Raw genomic sequence first — 23,310 nt, 5'->3', positions numbered from 1 at the left:
ATCTGAACTGTAATATTTTAAGTTTTTAAAATGTGATATTTTCCTATAATCTATACAGAATTTGCAGTGATTTTTTGGCAGCAAATATTGATAATTACTTACCTTAATGGTGTCATAAGAATCTGTAATAAGTGCAATAAAAAGACTGAGAATCATATATATAAAAAGGCTGATGAAGGAATATAAATACAGACGACTGAACAGCCACACCAAGATGCTCTTCTGCTGGATTTGGGCAAAGGTTGCAAACATGTCATCACCGTTGACCAGAGAAAACAGACACTCAGCAACTGTGTTCAGATTTTCAAACTGTAGGGGGAAATAAAAATTAGTTTCTGAAATAGAGTATTCTAAAACGCAGAGGGTATCTAGTTAGCATGTTTTGTTAACATTGTTTTTGTCATTGTAATAGCAGTAACTTACTTATTTTAAGATGCTAGAACACCATAAGAAGTAGGAAAACATTATTCAAAAACCCACTCTGGGCCAGGCACAGTGGCTCATCCCTACAATCCCAGCACTTTGGGAGGCCAAGCTTTGAGGACCACTTGAGCCCAGGAGTTTGAGACCAGCCTGGGAAAGATTACAAGACCCCATCTCTATAAAAAGTACAAAAATTATCTGGGCATGGTGGCACGCCTGTAGTCCCAGCTATTCAGGAGGCTGGGGTGGGAGAATCTCTTGCATCCAGGAGGTTCAGGGTGCAGTGAGCCAAGGTTCTGCCACTGCACTGCAGCCTGGGGGACAGAGCGAGACCCTGTCTCTTTAAAACACACACACAACACACACACACACCTCTCCATACTCTCAAAGTTAATCTCTTAACAATTCCCACAGTTTTTCCCTATGTACTTTTTATATATCTAAAACCAGGATCTAACAAGTCTAGATCCTGGTTTTTCTCCTAATTAACATAAGCATCTTCTTATGTTTTCTACACTTAGAGAGCATTTGTAGGTTTTGTTTGTTTGTTTGTTTTTTTGAGACAGAGTCTTACTCTGCCACCCAGGCTGGAGTGCAGTGCAATCCCAGCTCACTGCAACCTCTGCCTCCAGTGTTCAAGTGATTCTCATGTGTCAGCCTCCCAGATAGATGGGATTACAGGTGCCTGCCACCAAGCCTGGCTAATTTTTGTATTTTTTGTAGGGATGGGGTTTCACCATCTTGGCCAGGCTGGTCTCGAACTCCTGGCCTCAGGTGATCCGCCCACCTCAGCCTCCCAAAGTGCTTGGATTACAGGCATGAGCCACTGTACTCAGCTGGCATTTGTTATATAACAGAGCATTCCTTGAAAATGCTAACAAAACAAAACTTTCCACCACCCTAACCAGAAAAATGAGCTTTTTTTCTAAATTGCCCTATTTCTGTCAGTGATTCCAATCTACCAAAGAAACATTTACTCTGAAATAATGAAGTCCTTAAAACTCTGTGTTGAATTGATTACTCTTCCCCGCTTTCAGTCTTCTAAGGCCTGTCTGTTCCTATCACATGTTTCTCCGATCCACCCCTACTACTCCACTGTGATGTCAACACAAATTTCTGAATGATTACAGAAGCTTCCAAGGAAGTCTCTTTTACTTCAATCTCTTTACCCTCCCCAGTCAAAGCTGCAGGAAAACCTGTACTTTAAGAAGAAGGCTTTCAGGTCATTTCTCCCTTGTGAGATTACACAAAGTTTGGATGCAAAATAAAAATCTAAACCAAGAAGGTTGTGATAAGTTCCTCCTTCATGCGGCCTCATCATATCTCCTCCTTGACAGTATTAACGTGCTGTGCTTATCTTCTCCTCCGACACCAGGCCCATCCCTACATTTTTCCCTCATGAAATTTATTCTCCTCACCTGCTATATTCTTCTTTCTCTTCTCTGTGTCCAATTAAGCCAATGTTCAAGGGTTATTTCAGAGTGTACTTTAAGACCGAGTGCCCTGGCAGCTCTAGTCCTTTCTCTGCACTCCGTATCGGTAAGAATCACAGAATGAACTACGGTCTTCTAATTGTTTTTACACCTACTTCCCTGTACTCCAACTAGATACAAACACCATGCCTTACACTACCAGCCACACGGCTGGACCAGGCAAGGTAAAGTTGGTGGCCAAGGGAGAAGGTCTACAAATGCACCCCAAACAAGGATCCCACCCATGGCTTTGCTGCATCAGCAAAAACTCTGATGAACTAAAGTCCTTCTCCAAAAAGACCTAGAGGAAATATCCAAATGAACAGATCACTTAACAATATGTAGATTATTTAACAGTAAAACAGGTGATTGCCAGAGTAAATATTTTCCATACCCTACATGAGCCTTAAAACATTGAAGTTAAAGCCGAACACATTGACATTAAAGTTGGTTTCTATGGATGTCAACTACAACTCTGACAGCACCATTAATAATTCATATTTCTCAGTTTCTTTTGGAATCCAGTCAACTCCTTTCTCTAGTTTCAAGAACCCCTAACTCCAAGCACAACTGTCTGTGCTTCAGGTTTCAACTGCAAATAGCTAGTTTGTCAGTATATGTCACATTCGTTTTTTAATTTTCTGTTTACTTACTTACCAGGCTACACACAATATCTGTCTCAACATTAACATTATTCATAACCATTTTACCACCCCCTCGTCTTGTGAACATGAGAATTATTTTAACACACCAAAGAGTTAAAACAGAGACCCAGTCAATTTTAGGTGTTTGGTAACACCCTGCCATTTTGTACAAGAAGTGGCTGTGAACCAGAGTCTATTTCAGTGGCCAAATTCCATAGTAGAAGTGAGCTTAAAAATACTCAAGGTCCTAATATGCTTCCAGTCTAGAAGGACCACATTTGTAGGGCATTCCTTTGGATCTTGAGTGATCATAAGCCCCTGGAAAGCAGGTACTACTCTCTTTCTGCTTCTTGTTTGTTCAAAACAAACTTTTTGGGCACCTACCATGGTCTATGTGCTGTGCTGGACACTGGGAATGTAAAGAGGAACAAACTATAGTTCCTTCCCTCCAAGAACTTGGTCTACAAGAACCCAGCAATGCTGGGTGCACAGTAGACATTTAATACATATTAAATGGGTATTTCCATAGAGTCCCCATAGGTTCTCTGGGCCCACAGTGAGAACCCAACCATTCATTTCACAAATGATAAGTTTGCAGTTGGGCCAAAAACCTTTAATTTCAATGAAACCATAACCTGCAATGACTTATGTCAGAGAGCAACATAAATATTTGCTTTAAGAGCTGGTGCCAAGAATCTCATGCAAACTTTAGGCAAAATGTTTTAGCTGAGAGGTACTTGGCTAAAACCAGAGGCCTTGGAAGGAGGAAAATGTAATGCAGAGTCTGCTGAACTTTGACCCATGGCATCAGCGAAGTCCAACAACTTTTCAAGCCTTGGTCTTCTCATTTGTAAAATGGGGACAATGCAAGGCTATGATTTATTCCTCATAGGAAAAAAAGTCCTCTGGAAATGTAAAAGCCACATTAGAGTAATGTTTAATAATTCAAGATGAGGTTTGGAAGAACATCAACAGTCTCTCGCCCTCTGTGCCCAGGCATTTTGAAAGGGCACTGTGCCAAAGTCCATTAGTGCTGGGAATACACATTAGCAGGAAACCTTTTGCATCTTGACTCCCTTTCCATTGAGCCCCTGAAATCAGATGCCTAACAGGAAGACAGGAAGCTGAAGTGTTATGGGACCCCAGCTATCAGTCAAACGGTCTTCCTGATGTCTCCTTTTTAGCTGTTTTGTTTTAAATAAAGAATTAGCTTTCACAATCAAGGTTGCTGTGATTCTAAAAATCCTACAAAAATGCCAGCTTGGAATGCCTAGCTTTTCAAGGCTTCGGGTAACCTGAAAGTCCTCTGATTCAGATACTGGCAGAACCTGAACATGCTGACAGCTTGGATTAATTTGGGGGAAAGGATGCAAGGGGCAATAAAATATTCTAACTTCAGATTCAAAGAGGCAGCAATATGGAGAAGAAAAGCACAAAATGCCAAAACCAGACTGATGTTCTCTCCCCCAGCTGACTTGTACGTTCAGTGAATTACCTCAGCTGTGCATTTCTCCAATATATCAGCCTGGTGAGAGATGTCATAAACAGATCTGCAGGCAACCCTACAGACATCCCTTATCCCTCCCCTCCTCCAGGGGTATAAAGGGAAAGCTGATATTAAGTGAAAGACATAAGTCTAGAGCTGCAATGTCCATAATGGTAGTCACCAGGAATGTGTGAATAGCCAGCATCCAATAGGTAGCTAGTCCAAATTGAGACATGCTATGTGGATAAAACATCCACCAGATCAAAAAGACTAGTATGAAGGAATGTAAAATATTTCAATATTTTATACTGAATACATGCTGAAATAATATTTTGGGTTTATTAGGCTTAAAATATATAATTAAAATTAATTTCATCTGTTTTTTATTTCTTAACATAGCTACTAGAAAATTTTACAGTATAGGCAAGGCTCTCAATTGTAGCCCAAATTGTATTTTTCTTGGACAGTGCTGGCTCAGAGCATCCCAGTTTCACCTGGATCCTTTGAAAGGACAAACTGAACATATGGAAATGCAGTCAGGCTCACAAAACAAATAACCTCATTTTCCATGAGGTGCCCTTAACACCATTGAAAGAATGAGACCGATTACATGGCTGTCCTCTCACAGCTGATCTCCAAGTACAAGACTGTTTCTTGTCAGACTAAGTGCTCTCTTGCAATGATCTGTTTTAGATAATACCAAGAAAACCCCTACAGGGTATGGGTCAAAGCACAGGTACTGGAGTCAGGTCGACCTGGGTTTGAATCCCATCTCTGCCACTTTCTAGCTGGGTAATCTCAGGAATATTATTTAATATATTAAGGTGCCTATTCTCTGTAACAGGACAATCAGACTTCTTCACAGAGAAGGGGAGGGAAGGGTTAACACAGCAAGGGAGATGAAGAATATTGGGCACCATGCCTAACAGACAGCACTTGAGAATGGTAGCCATCTAGTAAAATTCAAGCAATCTTATCTGAGCACCTTCCAGAATAATGATGAGGTAGGGGAGACGGGGATGGGGTGCAAAGGAGATGGGACCACTTGTCCACAGACCTTGGGGTCAGTGAATTAAAGCCGAATCCTCAGGCACAGTATTTATTCCACACAGTGCAACACTGCCCTCTAGTGACAATGAGGTGGAAAAGCTTTCAGAGCATGAGGCAAGCAAGGAAGAAAAACACATTTTTCCAGGCTCTAAGACAGTTAAGTTCTCCAAATCAGAGAGATCATATCAAAGAATAATTTTTTCTCATGAGTCACCTTTAAAGCAGTGACATGGAATATGAAGAGCAATATTATCAAGATTTACTACCAACCCAGAGGTTGTCACTTTGTTAATTATATAATATCTCAAATAGGAAAAACAGTAATTCTCTCTAGACATATTAAATGTGACACCTAAAAAGGAGAAAGTCTGAGTGTGCCAGGTTACTCGGCATTATTCTGGTAGGACAGCACGGAGGTTTAAGATTCATGTATAACAGTTTGTAAACCAGATTTGACTACAGATTTGGTTAATGCAACTAACAAGGTCAAAACTTAAGGCTGAACTGGTATACAAACTTGGAAGGAATACTTACCATTTTTAACCTCTTTTCTCCTTGCACAGCACCTGAGTGAGGCTAACAGTACCCTGGGTTGTGGGGAGTAAATAAGAAAGAACACCGAAATGCCCAGCAGAGTGTCTAACACACAAGCAGTAAGTGTTAGCTGCGGCTATTTTTGTTGTTTCTGTTGTTCCAACTGCCACAGGCCCAAATGGAGGAAAAGCCATAAGATAAAATAACTCCCTTTACTTTTTTGGGTTAAAAACAAGGCTTACCTAGTTTCATTTCCTGATGTATCTACCAATCAAATGTATCATTTTATAACAAGAACATCTTGGCACAACTTTGATGTCCCTTAGATTATAATGCTAACTGAAGTTTGGTAATAGTTTAGAATTCAGATACTTATCTTTAATAAGGCAGAAAGATGATGCTGTAATCAAAACCATCTGCAGAGACAAGACGTGTCACCATTTCTATCATAAACCTACTATGGTCGTTTTAGGCAGTCTCTGCCCATCTTCATTCTTCTCAATTAACTTGGATGAAAAACATAATACTTTAAATTGGAAATTTTTTATAATAATTTTCCTCACTTAATTTTAATTTTTAATATAGTGATCTTATGTCCAAACATTTCCCATTTGATGATCACTGGGTAACTATGTGACCCCTTAAGCCAGTCCCAGACAACTATAATACATGCTTTCTAGTATTGTACAGTTCTTGTTTCAATATCCTGTAGTCACTTCTATATCCTGAAAAGGAAAAAAAAGAAAAAGAAAACTGATACACAGATATGTGCTTACTGATGTCAAGGGTACATGCTAGAGAAGACCAGGAAGCAAGTAAGTGCTAGAAACCCACGTTCAAGGGTCCCACATGCCCCATGTGCAGAAGGAAGAATGTGAGCTACACACCTTGTCATGGTATGGTCCTAAGACAATCCAGCCACAGAATGTGTAACCCAGATAAATCATACCAGCACAAGCACAAAACCGAAGAACTTTTGGCAGTGAGGCCTGCATTGTTAAAATCAGCACCTGAAAAAAAGAACAGAATGGGTGAAATGAAAAAGTAGCGATTAGAACCCAAAGAATAAATGAGTCTCAACTGCAGTGGCACTACCCAGTGCCGCATCCTTACATTATATGCCTGGAAATAACCCAGGTATCTGATGACTCCAACCCAAACCAAGAGCGTAGAGGTTCCAAGAAAAATGCTGCACAGATCATAGTTTGTGAGATTCTAAGGAATGAAAAAAGAAGGGAGAAAGAGAGAAATGAGTAAAATATTTGACTCCATTTAGCTTATTAACCTTACATTAAACCAATTAATAAAAAAAGAACTATCTGCCTCCCTATAGATGATAGTAAGAGGTTTTTTTTTTAAAGAAAAAAAGAAGAAAAACAGATATAATTCCAAATGTGTTTCTCATTTTCTTTTAGTATTTCAATTGGTTGAACTAAATTTTTTTCCAAATACTACTCTCAAATAGAAATTGCATTTATCACTGACCTAGGCATTTGAGGATATAAATTAATGGTGTTTGTTAAGTACGAAACAATGCAATTCAGCTGCTTTTGAAAGAAAACTCCAACATGATTTGCTAACACAGCTCCAGCTCTGAAGAAATTCTAGGGCTAGTTGAAAAGACAAACACACAAACATGATTCTCATATAATACGCTAAATGCAGTGAAAGACACAATGCCTAGCTCATCACAGAGGGACACCACAGATGTGACCCCAGAGCAAAGACAGGCCTGCAGGACAGGCTGGGAGGAAGCACCACAGGTAAGTGGACAAGAGCTGAACAAAGGCACAACGCTGACAAGACATCCTAGAGGGGCAGGGTCAGAGCGGGGGCAGGAGCAAGAGGCAGAGCTGGATGATGATGACCCCAGGGGCCATGCTGCTGAGGGAGGCTGCTTCATCCCAAAGTAGGCCCCAAGAGGTAGAAAGGATGGTAACAGCTGGATAGACACTTCCAGAAAAGTCCCTCTGACAGTTGTGTGAATGGATCTCAGGGGTATGAAGTAGAAGACGGGAAAGCTGGTGAGGAGGCTGCTGTCACAGTTGGCCAGAGAGGATGAAGCCTGAAGAAAGCCAGAGGGAGCCAGGATGGGAGAGGAGTAGGCGTGTCAGGGTTAGGAGGTGTGGCTGGAGGGACCTCTGACCCACAGCAGAGAATGGACGGGAGAATAGTGCGGTGAAGGAGGAGTTGAGGCTTAGTTAGGAGATCAAATCAATTAAGTTATACAAAGGGTCAGGCTTTAGCGGGCAGTCTGACATTCCTGCCCTCACCCCATCCGTCGGAGCACCCAATGGTCACAGATCCTCCCCACAAGTTCTTGACATGCAGGTTCAGGGAAGGGACTGGTTTATGGATAAGCTGCTCCTTTGGCAACTTAAAAAGAAAAATGAGGCCCAAATAACCAATCTTTTCAAGCTTAGTCACTATTCAGGAGCTGTTGTCAAGTTTCATTTCATGGAACATCGGCTTCCTTACTTTCCCTTCATGAGGAACCAAGCCAGGGGAGGCCTCACTTGTGCCGGTGTAAGAAAAGGGAAGACATGAGAATCAAAGTGGTGTCCAAAGGATCATACGTCTTAAGATGCCTGGGGCCATCCAGGAGAAGATGAAGAACAGAGACTTTAAATGGGCTTCCCTCACCTTTGCTTTGATTTCCATTTTTAATATGGAGCCAATGATTGTCATTAGGTCGCTGATAATCACCAGGACATACCAGCCGTTGATGAACTCCCACTGGTCGGTGTCACACACAGGCCGCTTGTACTTCTCCAGGAAGAAATTTAGAAATCTCTATGGCAAACATTTAAAGAAGCATTTCTTACAAACCACACTGCCCTCTGGAAGGAGAAGGCAAGTGCAAAACAGTGCTCTCACCTGTAAAAGGACATGGCATTGCCTTTCCAACTTGTCAGATCCATCTCAAAAGTGGAGGTTAGGGCACACACTTTTCCCCGTAATCTGAGTAAGCATTCAATTGTCTGTGAAGTTACCTCAAATATGAAATACGTATGTGGTAACTCCAGCAGGCTCTTGTCATAGCTAACACACAGTACGTTCCAAATGCTTTTCATATTACCAACACATCCATTCCGATGACAACCCAATGAAGCAGGTAAGAGCAGGTCTATCACCCAGAGAAGGGAACTGAGGCACCGAGAGGCTAAGCCAGGATCCGTGTCCAGGCAGGCCGGCTCCAGAGTGCGTGCTCCAAATATGAGCCCCCTCACCTTGGCAGGGAAAGGACCTTAACTTTGTATTCAGAATATCAAGGGGATCGGGGAGCATGTAAGAGAGGTGGATATTTACAACGGACATTGACAAAGGTCAGGATTAGGCAAAATCAAATGCAGACTACGTCCCTGCTCCACAAATGGTACTCTGTGGACTTCCGATTTCCCCTGACCCCAGTGTGCATTTGTACACATGTCACAGCCAAAATAAGATATGTGGGGAGCAGAAGTATATATTCATAAGAGCCCTGAGGGTAAAAAGGCAAAATGAAACTCAGGGGAGAATTTTAAAACTATTTTAAAAACAGAATAAAGTATTTTATGCTTCATTATAATCCATTTACCATGCCTCCCTGTCAAAATGAACTCTGATTTGAAGACAAAAGATGAAACCCACACATGCTATTACTCTGTTCTTCAGATCACTCCTGAATTGAAGAGGGACTTATTATTCTGGAAACATTCAAAAGCCTGAGAGTTCACCACTGTGCGCCTGTACACATCAGCTCAGTTTTAAGCAGGATAATTATCTGATCCCACCTGACATACTCAGAGCCTTTACTCACTTCCTACACCTCAGGCTGATGAATGCCTCATAGGGGGCAACTACTCAAAGGAATCTAATTTAGTCAAAGGTCTCCAAAAAAGGCAGGTGCACAATATCGGTGGTCCACTGCTTGGGCAAACTGAGGGCGCAGGCCAAGAGGGCAGGAAGAGAATGCGAACACACTCTTACCTTCCGTAACCTTAGAGCAAGAACAATGGATCTTGTACACAGAATAAGAGATGCCAAGCAAATCACAATGACAAATGCATCAAACACCAGGACATACTGAGCATTTTTCTGAGCTGAGGAATAAAACAGAATTCAAATGTTAAACACACCTTACCGGAGAATAATTTCCAAACAAAATGGCAGTGTGAAAAGAAGTTCAAACAATAAATGTTTTGTCTATTGTTAAAACAAAATGGTAAATATCAGAAACAAATCACACTGCATTCATTCAGAAGTACATATATAAGGCAAAACATTCCCTGATACAAAGCTATACATTTAAAAACATGTGAGCTGGGCCAGGCATGGTGGCTCCCATGCCTTGGGAGGCCGAGGCGGGTGGATTATGAGGTCAGGGGATCGAGACCATCCTGGCTAACACGGTGAAACCCCGTCTCTACTAAAAATACAAAAAAAATTAGCCAGGCATGGTGGTGGGCGCCTGTAGTCCCAGCTACTTGGGAGGCAGAGGCAGAAGAACGGCGTGAAGCCGGGAGGCAGAGTTTGCAGTGAGCCGAGATCGCGCCACTGCACTCCAACCTGGGCAACAGAGCGAGACTCCATCTCAAAACAAAAAACAAAAACGAAAGCAAAAAACATGTGAGCTGCTAATAAATGCACTCAAATTTATGTATAAATATTTACTGTAGAACAGAATTCAACAGAAAGTGATCCATTTGGGCTCCATTCAAAAAAAGGCAAAACTGCTGACCTACTCTGAGTTCTTTCACATAAAAGCAGAGACATCAAGTTCACCATTAATAAGAGAACAAACAAATTAAAACACCACCACTCAGAATCCCCACTTCTGCTTCTCAACCTCACTGTGTACTTTCCCAGGACATAGTGCCACTCTTATAAGCCTTCTCTGTACGTAGAGAAAATTGCTTCTTGGAACAGAAGCAAGGAGGAGAGTGGTAATCAGATTTTTGGTTTGGAGCACAGAGAAGCAAGAAGAATGTATGGGAAGGAGATGAATCTAACCTTAGTTTCTCTCAGACTTCATGATAGTGTCTCTGATCCCAGCCCAGCTCTCTTCTGCCTGGCCCCCACCTTCTTCACCCTGCAGCCACACTGGTCTTCCTTCTTTCCTGCTCTCACCTCAGGGACTTTGCACATGCTGATCCGTCTGCCTGGAACAGCACTTCTCTCACACACATGGCTCAGCTTATTTATTTTCAGCCTCAAGTTCCAAATGAAAAATCTCCCATCTCAGAAAAGAATTCCTTCAATTCTCATCTCTATTAGCCCCCTCCTATATACTTTCATGGTTCTTGGTTACTACACACACCCAGAGCTCCTTTACTTTCCTCTGCACAACAGACACTGACCTTTCATTACATCTGCAAAGGCAGCACAGCATGGAGCACAGAGACAGTGTAGAATGGGAAAGAACATCGTCTCTGGAGCCCGACAGCCTGGCTCTGAATCTCAGCTCTGTACTCAGAAGCTGTAGAGCCTTGAGGAAGTTGCTTAACCCCTGCGCCTCAGTTTCCTCCTCTGAAAAGTGGGTAGAATTTAAAAATACCTACATCATAGGGCTATTGTGAAAATTATGCAAGTTCATATACAAAGAGCCCATGAAACAGCCCCAGGAAAATAACAATAGCAAACACTTACATTTTATTTTATCATTCAGTGTCCATCTTCCCCATCAAGTGATAGGCTCTGTGAAGCAGGGGCCATAGGTAGTTGCTATGGTTTGAGTTACTTGTCTCCTCCAAAACTCATGTTGAAATTTAATCCCCAATGTGACAGTATTGAGAGGGAGGGCCTTTAAAAGGTGATTGGGTCATGAGGTCTCTGCTCTCATAAATGGATTAATCCACTCACAGATTAATGGGTTATCAAGGGAATGGCTCTGGTGGCTTTATAAGAAGAGGAAGAGAGACTTGAGCTAGTATGCTCACCCCCCCTCACCATGTGATGCCCTGCACTGCCTTGGGACTCCACAGAGACTCCCAACCAGCAAGAAGGTCCTCACCAGAAGTGGTCCTCCGACTTTAGACTTCTTAGGTTCCAGAACTGAAAGAATGCATTTATTTTCTTTATAAGTTAGCTAGTTTCAGGCATTCTGTTGTAAGTAACAGAAAACAGACTAAGACAGAGTGTTGAATAAAGCACCTGTGCTTAGTATAATGTTTCAGTATACTTTCAAATTAATGAAGAGAATCAAGCAGAACATAAGACCACTGAATAAGTTAGAACTTATGTTGGTCTGAGCTAAGTTGTGGCAGAGCAAAAGAGGGCACAGAATCGTAAGAGATGGAGAGAGTCATGGCCTGGTCTCTAACTGGACTTGGGGAATAAGGAAGGACAACCAAGAATGATTCCTGGTTCCCAGCCTTGGGCAAACCAAGTTTACTCTGGATATTCATGACAAGAGAAGACTATTCAGTGGCAGTTAAAGCCATGGGAGTGATGGCCCCTCAGAGAGACCACTGGGAAGGACAGCGTCGGGGATGGGGAGCGACATTTGAGAATTAGAAAAGGAGATGAGCTCAGGAATGGGATGGAGCAGAAAGGCCAGAGGAGAAGCAAACAGAACCAGGGACAGGCGACCTTCAGAGGACAGACTGCGGTCGGAGTCTTCCACAGCAACACCTCTGCAGAGACAGCATTGAAGAGAAATGCTAGAGTGTCTATGGACTTAGTAATGCAAAGATGTGGGTGACACTGGCATGAGTGTCTGAGGGCAAAGCAGCTCTTACAATGGGTGGTAAGCAGAGACAGCCAGCCGGTAAATGCAACTCTCTGAGCAAATGATTTCATCTTACTAAGCTTCAGATGTCCCACCTACAAAATGGGGAGGGCAAGCGTACTGGTTCCTGAGGCTGCCATGAGAATCATGTGGAACAGTCTGTGTGAAGTGCTCGTTAGAATACTGCCTAGTGCCTAGCACTTACATTTACCCTTAGCCATTTACACTCAAGAAAGTTATCTTGAGGTATCATCTAATGGGTGGGTAAGAAAACAACTTAGCGCTATCATAATGCAAGTTTTTTTTTTTCCCTTGGATCCATGGAATGGGGCAGAGGAAACAGAGGCAGCTCTTGGGAAGATAGGACTGAAAATCTTATGAAATGCAAGGATAGAATCTAGTACCTTCCTTTCTGACATACAACTAGAACACAAATCTCTAAGACAGTTTGCATTGGATCTTGTTTACAGATGGGAAAACAAGCAGGCTTAGAAACAGAAACCAGTCCTCCCAACAGAATCCAGTATAGGATTCTGTTTTTCTTTGAATTACTGAGAAGACTAGTTTGGTATGCTAAAAATATGTATTTTATGAACATCTTGGCCAGGCTTGGTGGCTCACGCCTGTAATCTCAGCACTTTGGGAGGCCGAGGCGGGCAGATCATGAGGTCAGGAGTTCAAGACCAGCCTGACCAGTATGATGAAACTCTGTCTCTACTAAAAATACAAAAAATAGTTGGGCGTGGTGGTGTGTGCCTGTAGTCCCAGCTACTCGGGAGGCTAAAGCAGAAGAATTGCTTGAACTCAGGAGGTGGAGGTTGCAGTGAGCCGAGATCGTGCCACTGCACTCCAGCCTGGGAGACAGTGCGAGACTCTGTCTCAAAAAAAAAGAAAAAAAAAAAAATCTATATCACCCATCCCTGGGGAATCCCGCCAAGAAGGAGTCCCTCTAATTCCTCCCCAAGCCCCTCATCTCCAAATTCCTGTATTTATGAAACCAAGTTAAATGAAGACATGGCACATTTAGAGAGGGGACTTGGGAGTCACAAAAGGCAGCATGAGGTTTGTATGTGAAAATGGACATTCACCTGCATTTGCTTCAATATGGGTAATGACAAAGGAGAGAGGAGCCTGGGGGTAAGCATGTGGGTGCGAATGAGCCTCTGAACTGTTAGAAATAGTGTAAGTGTCCCACCAGATGTCGCCCTTGTCCTTGTCCACTTCCCCCAAAGCCAAGGCAATCTCAATCCACCTGACAGCTTCATATAGGGGAAAAAGTCCATTTCCTAAGATGGTTTCCAAACATAAGTTTTTTAAGGCTTTCACATCACATCATCTTATTTTAAATTCACATTCTCCTAGTGAGAGAACCTGGTTTCTTAAGACACAGCTCGAGGAGAATATGTAAATCTTAAAGAGCTTTCACCCAGTGGTCTAGGAGGCTTCTGTTTCTCCTCATTGGCCACAGGAGGGGGCTAGAGATACTCTTTTCTGAGCACAAGCAAGGAAAACCCCTAATGTTGCAACGAGGGCAGCAAGCAGAAGGAAAAACTCACTGTTCTGGAAATGCGTTTGACTGACTAGCTTGGAAATTTCCATCATTTTGATCTTTATAATGATATTCCAAATCACATATTTGACAAAGGTTAGTTTCTTTTCACAGAAAATTGGCAACCTATACTTGGACTTAGAAAATATGCCCCTGATTTCTCTGTGTCTGTAAGAGAGTGGTGTATGCTGGGGAATAGTAACCACTTTTCAACACAAACCGAAACTATAATCGGAGGCTTAAGTCAGTCAGTGAAATTATTGAAACCAAAACTTCAATCGTCAGGACATATTATACATCTGAAAAGCAGCAGGCCACAAATCAAATATACTTTAAAACAAATATAAAACAGAAGCCACAGGTATTTTACATTTTATTTCATTCTGATAACCTGGTCAAAACGAAAGTCATTTAAACAAAATTTGCAAAATAAAAAATACTGAGCATCCATCATTAACATCATCCCAATTCTTTACTGAGCAAACAGAACAGGTTCCATAGGTAGCCCATTATATTTTATTTTATTTTAATTTTTTAATTTATTTTACTTATTTTTGAGACAACGTCTCACTCTGTTGCCAGGCTGGAGTGCAGTGGCATGATCTCGGTTCACTGCAGCCTCTGCCTCTCAGGTTCAAGCAATTCTCCTGCCTCAGCCTCCCAAGTAGCTGGGATTACAGGTGCATGTGCCACCATGCCTGGCTAATTTTTGTATTTTTAGTAGAGACGGGGTTTTGTCACATTGACCAGGCTGATCTCGAACTCCTGACATCAAGTGATCCACCCACCTAGGCCTCCCAAAGTGCTGGGATTACAGGTGTGAGCCACCGTGCTCAGCAGTAGCCCATTTTAAACATGTGGATTAAGAGATGTTTTCTGAGCAATGACTGAGTAAATAACTCAGCATTTGCAGCGGTTGCTCTCTGGGCTCTGGAAGCCCTGATCCTTCCCCACTGTCCAAGACTCAGATCAAAGCATACCTTCTCCAAGAATCATTTCTTTTCCCACTCTGCCCCACTCAAACTTAACCTCTGCTTTTTTTCTCCTCATACTTTTTGTATGTATACCCTTATTTCTCTCCATAACACGTCACAGATTTTACAAGCACGTCAGTCTCCCTAAGGAATTTTGTTCCTCTTCCCATAATGCCTAGGAATTAATATATGCCAACTCTTGTGTTCAGTGCTTTGCTTTATATACTAATTCATTTAATATTCAATATCCTGGAAGGTAAGTTTAGGCTGAGTATACCCTATCCAGAATGATTTGGGACCAAAAGTATTTCAGATTTCTTTTGATTTTGGAATACTTGCATTATACTTACAGGTTGAGCATCCCAAATCCAAAAATTCAGAATCCAAAATGCTCCAATAAGCATTTCCTTTGAGCTTCGGTCATATCAGTGCTCAAATGTTTCAAATTTTAGAGCATTTTGATTTCAGATTTTTCTGATTTGGGATGCTCAACCTATACTATTACTCTCATTTTACATAGAAAGATACTGAGACAGACAGGTTAAGTAATTTGTCCAAGATCACAGGCACAGTAAACAGAACTGGAACAGAAACCCAGGCAATCTGGCTCCAGAGCTAAGCTCCTAACCACTGAATCATGCTACCTCTTCTAAGAGGTATATAATAAGCATTTGCTGAATTAAACAAAAATACAAGGCTTTGGGATATTCTTTACAGAATCTAATGCTCAAGATGCAGTTTTCTTCCTATTACCATGCAAACAAACTATTTAAATACCCCAAGCCACAAAATAAAGTGTAAAAAATCATCTATAATTCCCATGGGCAAGTATATAGCTACTTACTAGATCCAAATATGTTCAAGTCTTTACATTCTTCAATTTTGGCATCACTGTCAAAATAGATTTTGATTTTGCCACTGTGAGCTTTATTGTCAAAGGTAATCTGGAGACACAAATGTATAGAGAGATTACAACACAGAAGAAAGTATAACATGTTAGATCAACTCTGCTTTAAAAAAAAAAAAATCACTGACATCCAAACAGTGTGCTGACCCAAAGAGAATTACACAGGCCAGCAAAATGGCTGACTAGAATTACTTGACACTCATTTCCTGCACCCCCCACCACATACACACACACACACACACACACACACACACACACACACAAGGGACCAAAATAATGAATAAACAACTATATTTTGACTGAAATCACTAAAGAAGTACACTGGAGAGCACCAGGGTAGCAGCAAAATCCTGTGGAGCATGAAAGCCCAGGACAGCAACATAGGAAGGGGAGCAAGGCACCCTGCCTCTGCCATACTGTCTCCCCAGCCAGGATCAGCTTAGAGCCAGGGGGATCTCTTTGGATAGGAAAACATTAGGCTAGAGACTCTGGTGGTCCTCATTACGGCCATAGAATGCCAGCAGTCATTGCTACAGGAGAGCCCTCCAGTCCTCACAGGCTTTGAATCCAGTTTGGAGAGGTGCCGGGAGTTCATGCAGCCACGTTGCCCCAGCGTGGAAGCACACATTGCGAACTCTTTACCTCTGTGACCTAAGCTGCTATGGCATGACACCATTTAGAGACCAGATAGCTAACAGAGTGTGTTCTGCCCTGGGGGCCAGTACTCACTGTCTCTCTCTATCCCTGAAGTCCTACCATTATTCTACCATGTTCACAAAGGTGCCTGCAACACCATGACACTGGCTGCCCAGAGCCTAAACCTGATGGAACATCTGAGACCCCAACATCTGAATCCATGCAGCACCCCTTCCTGCCCCTGACCCTGGGAACACGCAGAACTGCACAGCAGGAAGCTGCCAAACAGCTGGCTGGTGTGCTGTGCTTGTGCACACTTGGGCCACACAGTTGGCTGTCTCTCCACACCCACACAGGCCTGACAGCCAGTTCAGCAGTAACCTCGCATCTCTAAAGAGCCTGCCTCACAGCCTACTGGCCCACCACAACCATGCACACCTGGCCTGACAGCCAGCTGGGCAGCAATTGCCCCTACCCAGTTGAAGAGCCTGCCACACAGCCTGCTGCTTATCATGTATGCACATGTCCAGCCTGACAACCAGTCTAGCATCCCTGCCTCCAGCAAAACTGTGTCATTGCTGTTAAAAACTCCCTCAGCTTAGGCCACTGAGCCAATCACAGACATCACTGACAAGGAGCACAACTGAACAAACTGCATGGACACTATACTACTGAGTCTGCCCAGAACCAAAGCCACTATACCCAACTAACACCCTAGGGCCCATCTACAGGAAAAAGTATCCCTGTGAAAGCTATTCCATAAAATTGGAAAAAGCAACTATTTCACTAGATGTATAGATAACAGTGTAGGGACACAAGAAACATGAAAAGGCAAGAAAACATGACACCCAAAGGAACACAATAATTCGCAAGTAGCAGGACCCAAAGAAAAGGATATTCATTAAATGCCTGAAAAATTCAAAATAATGATCTTAAGAAAGCTCAGTGAGATATAAGAGAATAGAAACAATTCAGTGAAACCAGGAACATAATTTATTATTTGACTGAGAAATTCAACAGAGAGACAGCATAAAAAAGAACCAAACAAAAATCTTGGAGCTGAATTACTCAATGAGTGAAATTAAAAAATTACAATTGAGAGCTTCAACAACAGACTACATCAAGCAAAGAAAAATGAATTTCTGGCTGGGTGCAGTGGCCATGCCTGTAATCCCAGCACTTTGGAAGGCCAAGGTAGGTGGATCATTTGAGGTCAGGAGTTTGAGACCAGCCTGGCCAACATGGTGAAACCCCATCTCTAATAGAAAATATAAAATCAGCTGGGTGCGGTGGCAGGTGCCTGTAATCCCAGCTACTGGGGAGGCTGAAGCATGAGAATCACTTGAATCTAGGAGGCGGAGGTTGCACTTAGCTGAGATCACACCACTGCACTCCAGCCTAGGCAATAGATTGAGACTCTGTCTCAAAAAAAAAATAATAATAATAAAATAAAATAAAAAGAATTTCTGAACTTGAAGACAGGTCTTTTCAAATAACCCAGCTGAAAACTTCTTAAGTCTTGGAGAGATATGGACATCCAGATCTAGGAAGCTCAAAGATCCCCAATTAGATTCACCCCAAAAAGATTCTCTCCAAGGCCCATTATAATCAATCTGTCAAAAGTCAAAGACAGAGACAATTCTAAAAGCTGCAAGTAGGCCAGGCACGGTGGCTTACGCCTGTAATCCCAACACTTTGGGAGGCTGAGGCAGACAGATCATGAGGTCAGGAGATCGAGACCATCCTGGGTAACATGGTGAAACCTCGTCTCTACTAAAAATACAAAAAAAAATTAGCCAGGTGTGGTGGTGGGTGCCTGTAGTCCCAGCTACTCAGGAGGCTGAGGCAGGAGAATAGTGTGAACCCGGGAGGCGGAGCTTGCAGTGAGCAGAGATCGTGCCACTGCATGCACTCCAGCCTGGGCAACAGAGTGAGACTCTGTCTCAAAAACAGAAAAAATGCTGCAAGAGAAAAACATGAAGTCACACATAACAGAATCTTCATTAGACTATCAGAACATTTCTCAGCAGAAACCAGGCAGGCCAGGAGAGAATGAGATGATATATTCAAAGGGTTTAAAGAAAAAAAAAAAAAAAAACTGTCAGTCAAGAATACTATATCCAGCAAAGCCATCCTTCAGAAATGAAGAAGAAATAAAGACCTCCCCAGACAAGCAAAAGCTAAGGGAATTTTCACCACTAGACCAGCCTTTCAAGAAATGCTTGAGGGATTCCACTAAAACTGGAAATGAACAATAATTATCATGAAAACATGTGAAAGCATAAAACTCAACAGTAGAGGTAAGTTTATAATCAAATTCAGAATACCCCAGTATTGGAATGGTGCTATATAAATCTCTCAGTCCTCTAGTATGAAGGTTTTAAGTCAAAATTGTAAAAAACAAACAAGTACAATTAGAGGCTAAGGAACTCACAATAAAGACATAAATTAAGGCAACAAAGAGAATTATGCCAATGAAAATGCTCACATCACAGGGTTTCTTCACAACTTTCTGTTATTAATGAAACAAATATGACTGAAAGGGCTAATATGTGAAGTTATACTAAATACAGGATATCAGATATCTGGTTCAGAGAAATCCTAGAGAAAAACAGACAACCAGTCCTAAGAATAAAAACCAAAATTAACTAACCTTTGAAAGAACACAATGATCTCATTTATTATTCTGAATTGAATTTAAAAGCATTTCCTTCAATTTAGTTCTTTGGGTATGAAACTCTAGTTTTTGTTAGGCTAGAAATTATTTTTCTATTTGTTTCAAGAGCTACATATAATGCTTTCAGAAAGAACAAAGATTGCTCCAAGACTGCAGGCTGAATTTAAGATGTCCAAATGCCCTCAATCTTCTATCTTATGAAATTTAAATCAATCATTTAAATCATTTACAGTTTATAAGTGTTATATGCCAAGTACTTATTAGGGTGAACACATTAAGAAAACCAAAAAGTTCACTGGCAGAGCTTGGAGAGCCGGATATGTAGGTGATCAAATCCACATGCACCTGCCTGTCTCTGAACACAAGCCAAGTTTGCCCAAGAAGATCACACGCTCAAACTAGAGGTTTGAGAATTAAACCATACCATCCTCATTTCTATACCTGTAAGTTATGATTAAACCTCCACTAGCACTGGAACTCAAGGTCTCTGTTTCCCCCAGAAGAGCCCCTAAAATGCTTTTCTCAAAGCAGATAGAAGTCCAAAGAACAAAATAAAAATGAAAAGCCAATATTTTTAAACCCACATTTCTGACCATATCATGACAAAGTCATCAATGACCTCATCCTTGCAGACCAAACTCCATGCTCCTCTCCTGCCTTTCTCCTCATCCCTGCAGATGCTCCCAGTGCTCCTCTGGCCCACCCACCCCAGACAGCTTGCAGCTGGAGACATTCTTCCTTACCACATATCACAACCTGTAGTTACTTTTATTTCATTTACTTGTTTTTCTGTTTCCCCCACTAGGCTGTAAGCTTTCCTGAGGGCCACTGTGCCTCTAGGGCATAGCAAAATGCCTGGTGCATAGTACAGACTCATTAAGTATTTATTGATAGTTGAATGAAACACTCTTCTGAATTGCTAAAAGACAGTATATACCACTTTCAACTAGGTATTCAGTTTAGTCCCTTAATGAACAGGGAAGGGAGGGAGGGAGAAAAAGAAGGAAGGAGAGAAGGACAGAGAAAGTCTATGAAAATGAGAAGGTAGCTTACTTCCCCATAAAAGTGAACTGTCTCTTCTGCTATACATGCCCCCTCCCAAAATAAAAAGAGAAACAACTGCTCCTTTGCAGACTGGTCTTCACAGCAGTGGAGCAGTTCATGCCTCGAGGTTTGAAAATATTTGCTACAGCATTTGCAAAGACCTTCCTCTAAAGCTGGGAAGAACACAATAAACATTTAAAACACCTTCATAAACATTTTTAAAAATGTATTAGGAGAGTAGAAAGTCAAAGCTAATTTTTTAAACTCTTCTTTTCAATGTAGAAACTTGGTTTTTAAAAGTTGAAAAGGGCTTGCTTCATCTTCAGAAGTAATGGTCTCTGGATCAACAATAATACCATAATGAGGCCGGGCATGGTGGCTCATGCCTGTAATCCCAGCATTTTGGGAGGCTGAGGTGGGCAGATCACTTGAGGCCAGGAGTTCGAGACCAGCCTGGCCAACATGGCAAAACCCTGTCTTGTCTTTACTATTAATAAAAATACAAAAAAGTTAGCTGGGTGTGGTGGCACATGCCTGTAATCCCACCTACTTGGGAGGCTGAGGCATGAGAATCGTTTGAATCTGGGAAGCAGAGATTGCAGTGAGCTGAGATCACGCCACTGCACTCCAGTCTGGGTGACAGAGCGAGACTACGTATCAGAAAAAAAAAAAGAGTACCATATTGTATCACTATATCTGTTTTAAACATGACTGCATTTAACACATCTGTAGGCTGCTGCGTTTTATACTCTGCATCAACAAAAAGTGTAGGAAAAAAATAAAAGGAAGTAGCTAGTAAAACAATGATACTTGCCGTATTCTGAAAGACATAACAGTCTGGTAACTCACGGGAATGAATTGTTTGTAGGTCAATGCCTTTAAGATGAAAGGAGATTTCAACCTGTAAGAGCCTGAATAAAATATATTGAAAGGTATAAATTGTCATAATCTTACTATATACTATTCTCCTTCTCCCACCCTCATCTCTTGGGGAATAACACTTTAAAATGTATTTACCGATAAAATTCCAGTCTGAAGAATGATGAGTTCTTCCAGTCTGGAGGCTTCTTGGAGAGGTCCTGAAGGTCTAATTGAACACAATCTAGGGCAATGAAAGAACAAGAAATGGTTGTTTCAGGCAAGAATTAGGTGCTAAAACTAATGGGTGAAAGTGTGACAAGAAGCAGGTTACTTAGGGAGTTTCAAAGTATCTCCCTAGAAAATACTTACCAATTATTTAGGAAAAATGATAGTAACCTCACAGACACCTGTGAAGTGAACCTGGCAGACACCACACTAACCAAGTGATCAGTTACATCACAGTAATGAGATAAACAGACATGTACCTCCTGATACAATGAACTGAGAAGCATATGACATCACTTGTGTGGTATTCCTGCCAAAAAATATATAACTTCAATCTAGTCATGAAGAAACAGAAAAACCCAATGTGAGAGACATTCTACTCTTTAAATGTATCAAGATCATAAAAGTTAAACAAACAAAAACCAAGAAACTTTAGACTAAAAAGACACAACATGACAACTAAATGCCAGATGTTATCCTGAATAGGATCTTGGAGTCGGGTGCAGTTTTTATTTTATGATAAAGAACATTAGGAAAATTTATGAAATGTGAATAGGGTTTTTAGATTACAGTATTGTATCAATGTTAACTCATTATTTTGAGCACTGTATAGTGGTTGTGTAGGAGAATGTTCTTGTTTTGGGGAAATGCACACTGAAGTATTTAGGGGCAAAGGAATAGCATGTCTGCACCTCCAGGAGAAATATTAATGCATAGAATGATCAAGCAAATGTGATAAAATGTTAGTATTGGCCGGGCGCGGTGGCTCACGCCTGTAATCCCAGCTCTTTAGGAGGCCAAGGTGGGCGGATCATGAGGTTAGGAGTTCAAAACCAGTCTGACCAACATGGTGAAACCCTGTCTCTACCAAAAATACAAAATTTAGCCAGGCGTGGTGGTGTGCACCTGTAATCCCAGCTACTCAGGAAGCTGAGGCAGGAGAATTGCTTGAACCCGGGAGGCAGAGGTTTCAGTGAGTCGAGATTGAGCCACTGCACTCCAGCCTGGGTGACAAGAGCGAAACCCCATCTCAAAAAAAAAAAAAATGTTAGTATTGGGGAAATCTGGATGAAGGGTATACAGCAAATATTTGTGCTATTTTGTAACTTTTCTGGTAAGTCTGGCACTTTTTCAAAGTAAAAAAATAGAAAAAGAACACAGGTTGTATTCAAGTAAAAACAGATTATGAGCTGTAAATGATAGAAGAATGATTCCAAGAACCTCACATAAAAATTAGTCTCATTATTGTGTAGGCTAACACCCTTGTTTTACAGGGCAGGAAACAAGGAGCTCTAAAGACAATTACCTTTCAAGGTCATAGAAACCTAGTGACAGAACTGGTATGAAACAAGCATGGGTGAACCTCGCCCAGGCTGTTGCTGCCCCTTCCATGCTGACTTTGAAATGGAAAAGTTGGGGCCTTGTGCAGTGCCTGGCACCTAGTAGGTGTTCATGAATCTTGGAAAACTCACTGCCTGATTCTTTAAAAGTGTTATTCCACAACTGCAACTCTTCATTTGCTTATTTATCCTTCCAACTAGAGTATAAGGTCTTTGAGATCAAGAGCACAACTTTGTTGCACCTTGCTAAACTCCCATTGCCTAGCATCTAGCTGGCACTCAAAATATGTCCTGATACACGGGATACACTTATGTTTAATGAAAATTAGATGTCCTGAGCCAAAAACAGGTCCCAGAGCTGAACAGACGACTCAATAGATATAATATTTTTAAAAGACAGTTGCAGAGAGTGTGTCTCCCTGTGTTTGGCAGATGGAGTATTAGTGTCAGAAAACAACTCAATATTGGTTTTCCTGACTAGACCTTAATTAGTACAGTGACGGCAGTTGGTCAAAAGAAACTTGTTTTTAGGCAGGAAAAGACTGATGACAGAAATAGCAAAAACATATTGGGCACTTAACTCCATACCAGATACTGTTCTGGACTTTATATATTCTCTCAATTAATGCATCATCCCATTTAATCTTCAAAGCAACCTTGTGAGATAGGCACTATTACCGCCATTTCACGAACGAACAAACCAAGGCCCAGAGAGGCCAAGAAACTTCCTCAAGGTCACACAGGTAGCTACTACCTATCCAAAAGTTAAATCTACTTGT

At 41.6% G+C, this 23,310-nt stretch overlaps 1 protein-coding gene across 1 annotated transcript in view; it reads right to left on the bottom strand.

Moving 5' to 3' along the window:
* Positions 1-23,310, bottom strand: part of MCOLN2 (mucolipin TRP cation channel 2) — a 75,114-nt gene that overhangs the window by 5,840 nt on the left and 45,964 nt on the right. The window contains exons 5-12 of the mRNA XM_024256556.3: positions 21,123-21,207; positions 20,920-21,016; positions 15,686-15,785; positions 9,579-9,691; positions 8,253-8,402; positions 6,723-6,824; positions 6,497-6,619; positions 103-309 (exon numbers count right to left, since the gene is read on the bottom strand). Of these exons, the coding sequence (XP_024112324.1) occupies positions 103-309; positions 6,497-6,619; positions 6,723-6,824; positions 8,253-8,402; positions 9,579-9,691; positions 15,686-15,785; positions 20,920-21,016; positions 21,123-21,207 (977 nt within the window). The remainder of the gene's footprint in view (positions 1-102; positions 310-6,496; positions 6,620-6,722; positions 6,825-8,252; positions 8,403-9,578; positions 9,692-15,685; positions 15,786-20,919; positions 21,017-21,122; positions 21,208-23,310) is intronic.

Source organism: Pongo abelii, chromosome 1 (genome assembly GCF_028885655.2).
Source record: "Pongo abelii isolate AG06213 chromosome 1, NHGRI_mPonAbe1-v2.0_pri, whole genome shotgun sequence".
NCBI classification, from domain to species: domain Eukaryota; kingdom Metazoa; phylum Chordata; class Mammalia; order Primates; family Hominidae; genus Pongo; species Pongo abelii.
Note: the sequence above shows the minus strand (reverse complement) of the source record. Positions and strands in the feature narration are given on the sequence as shown.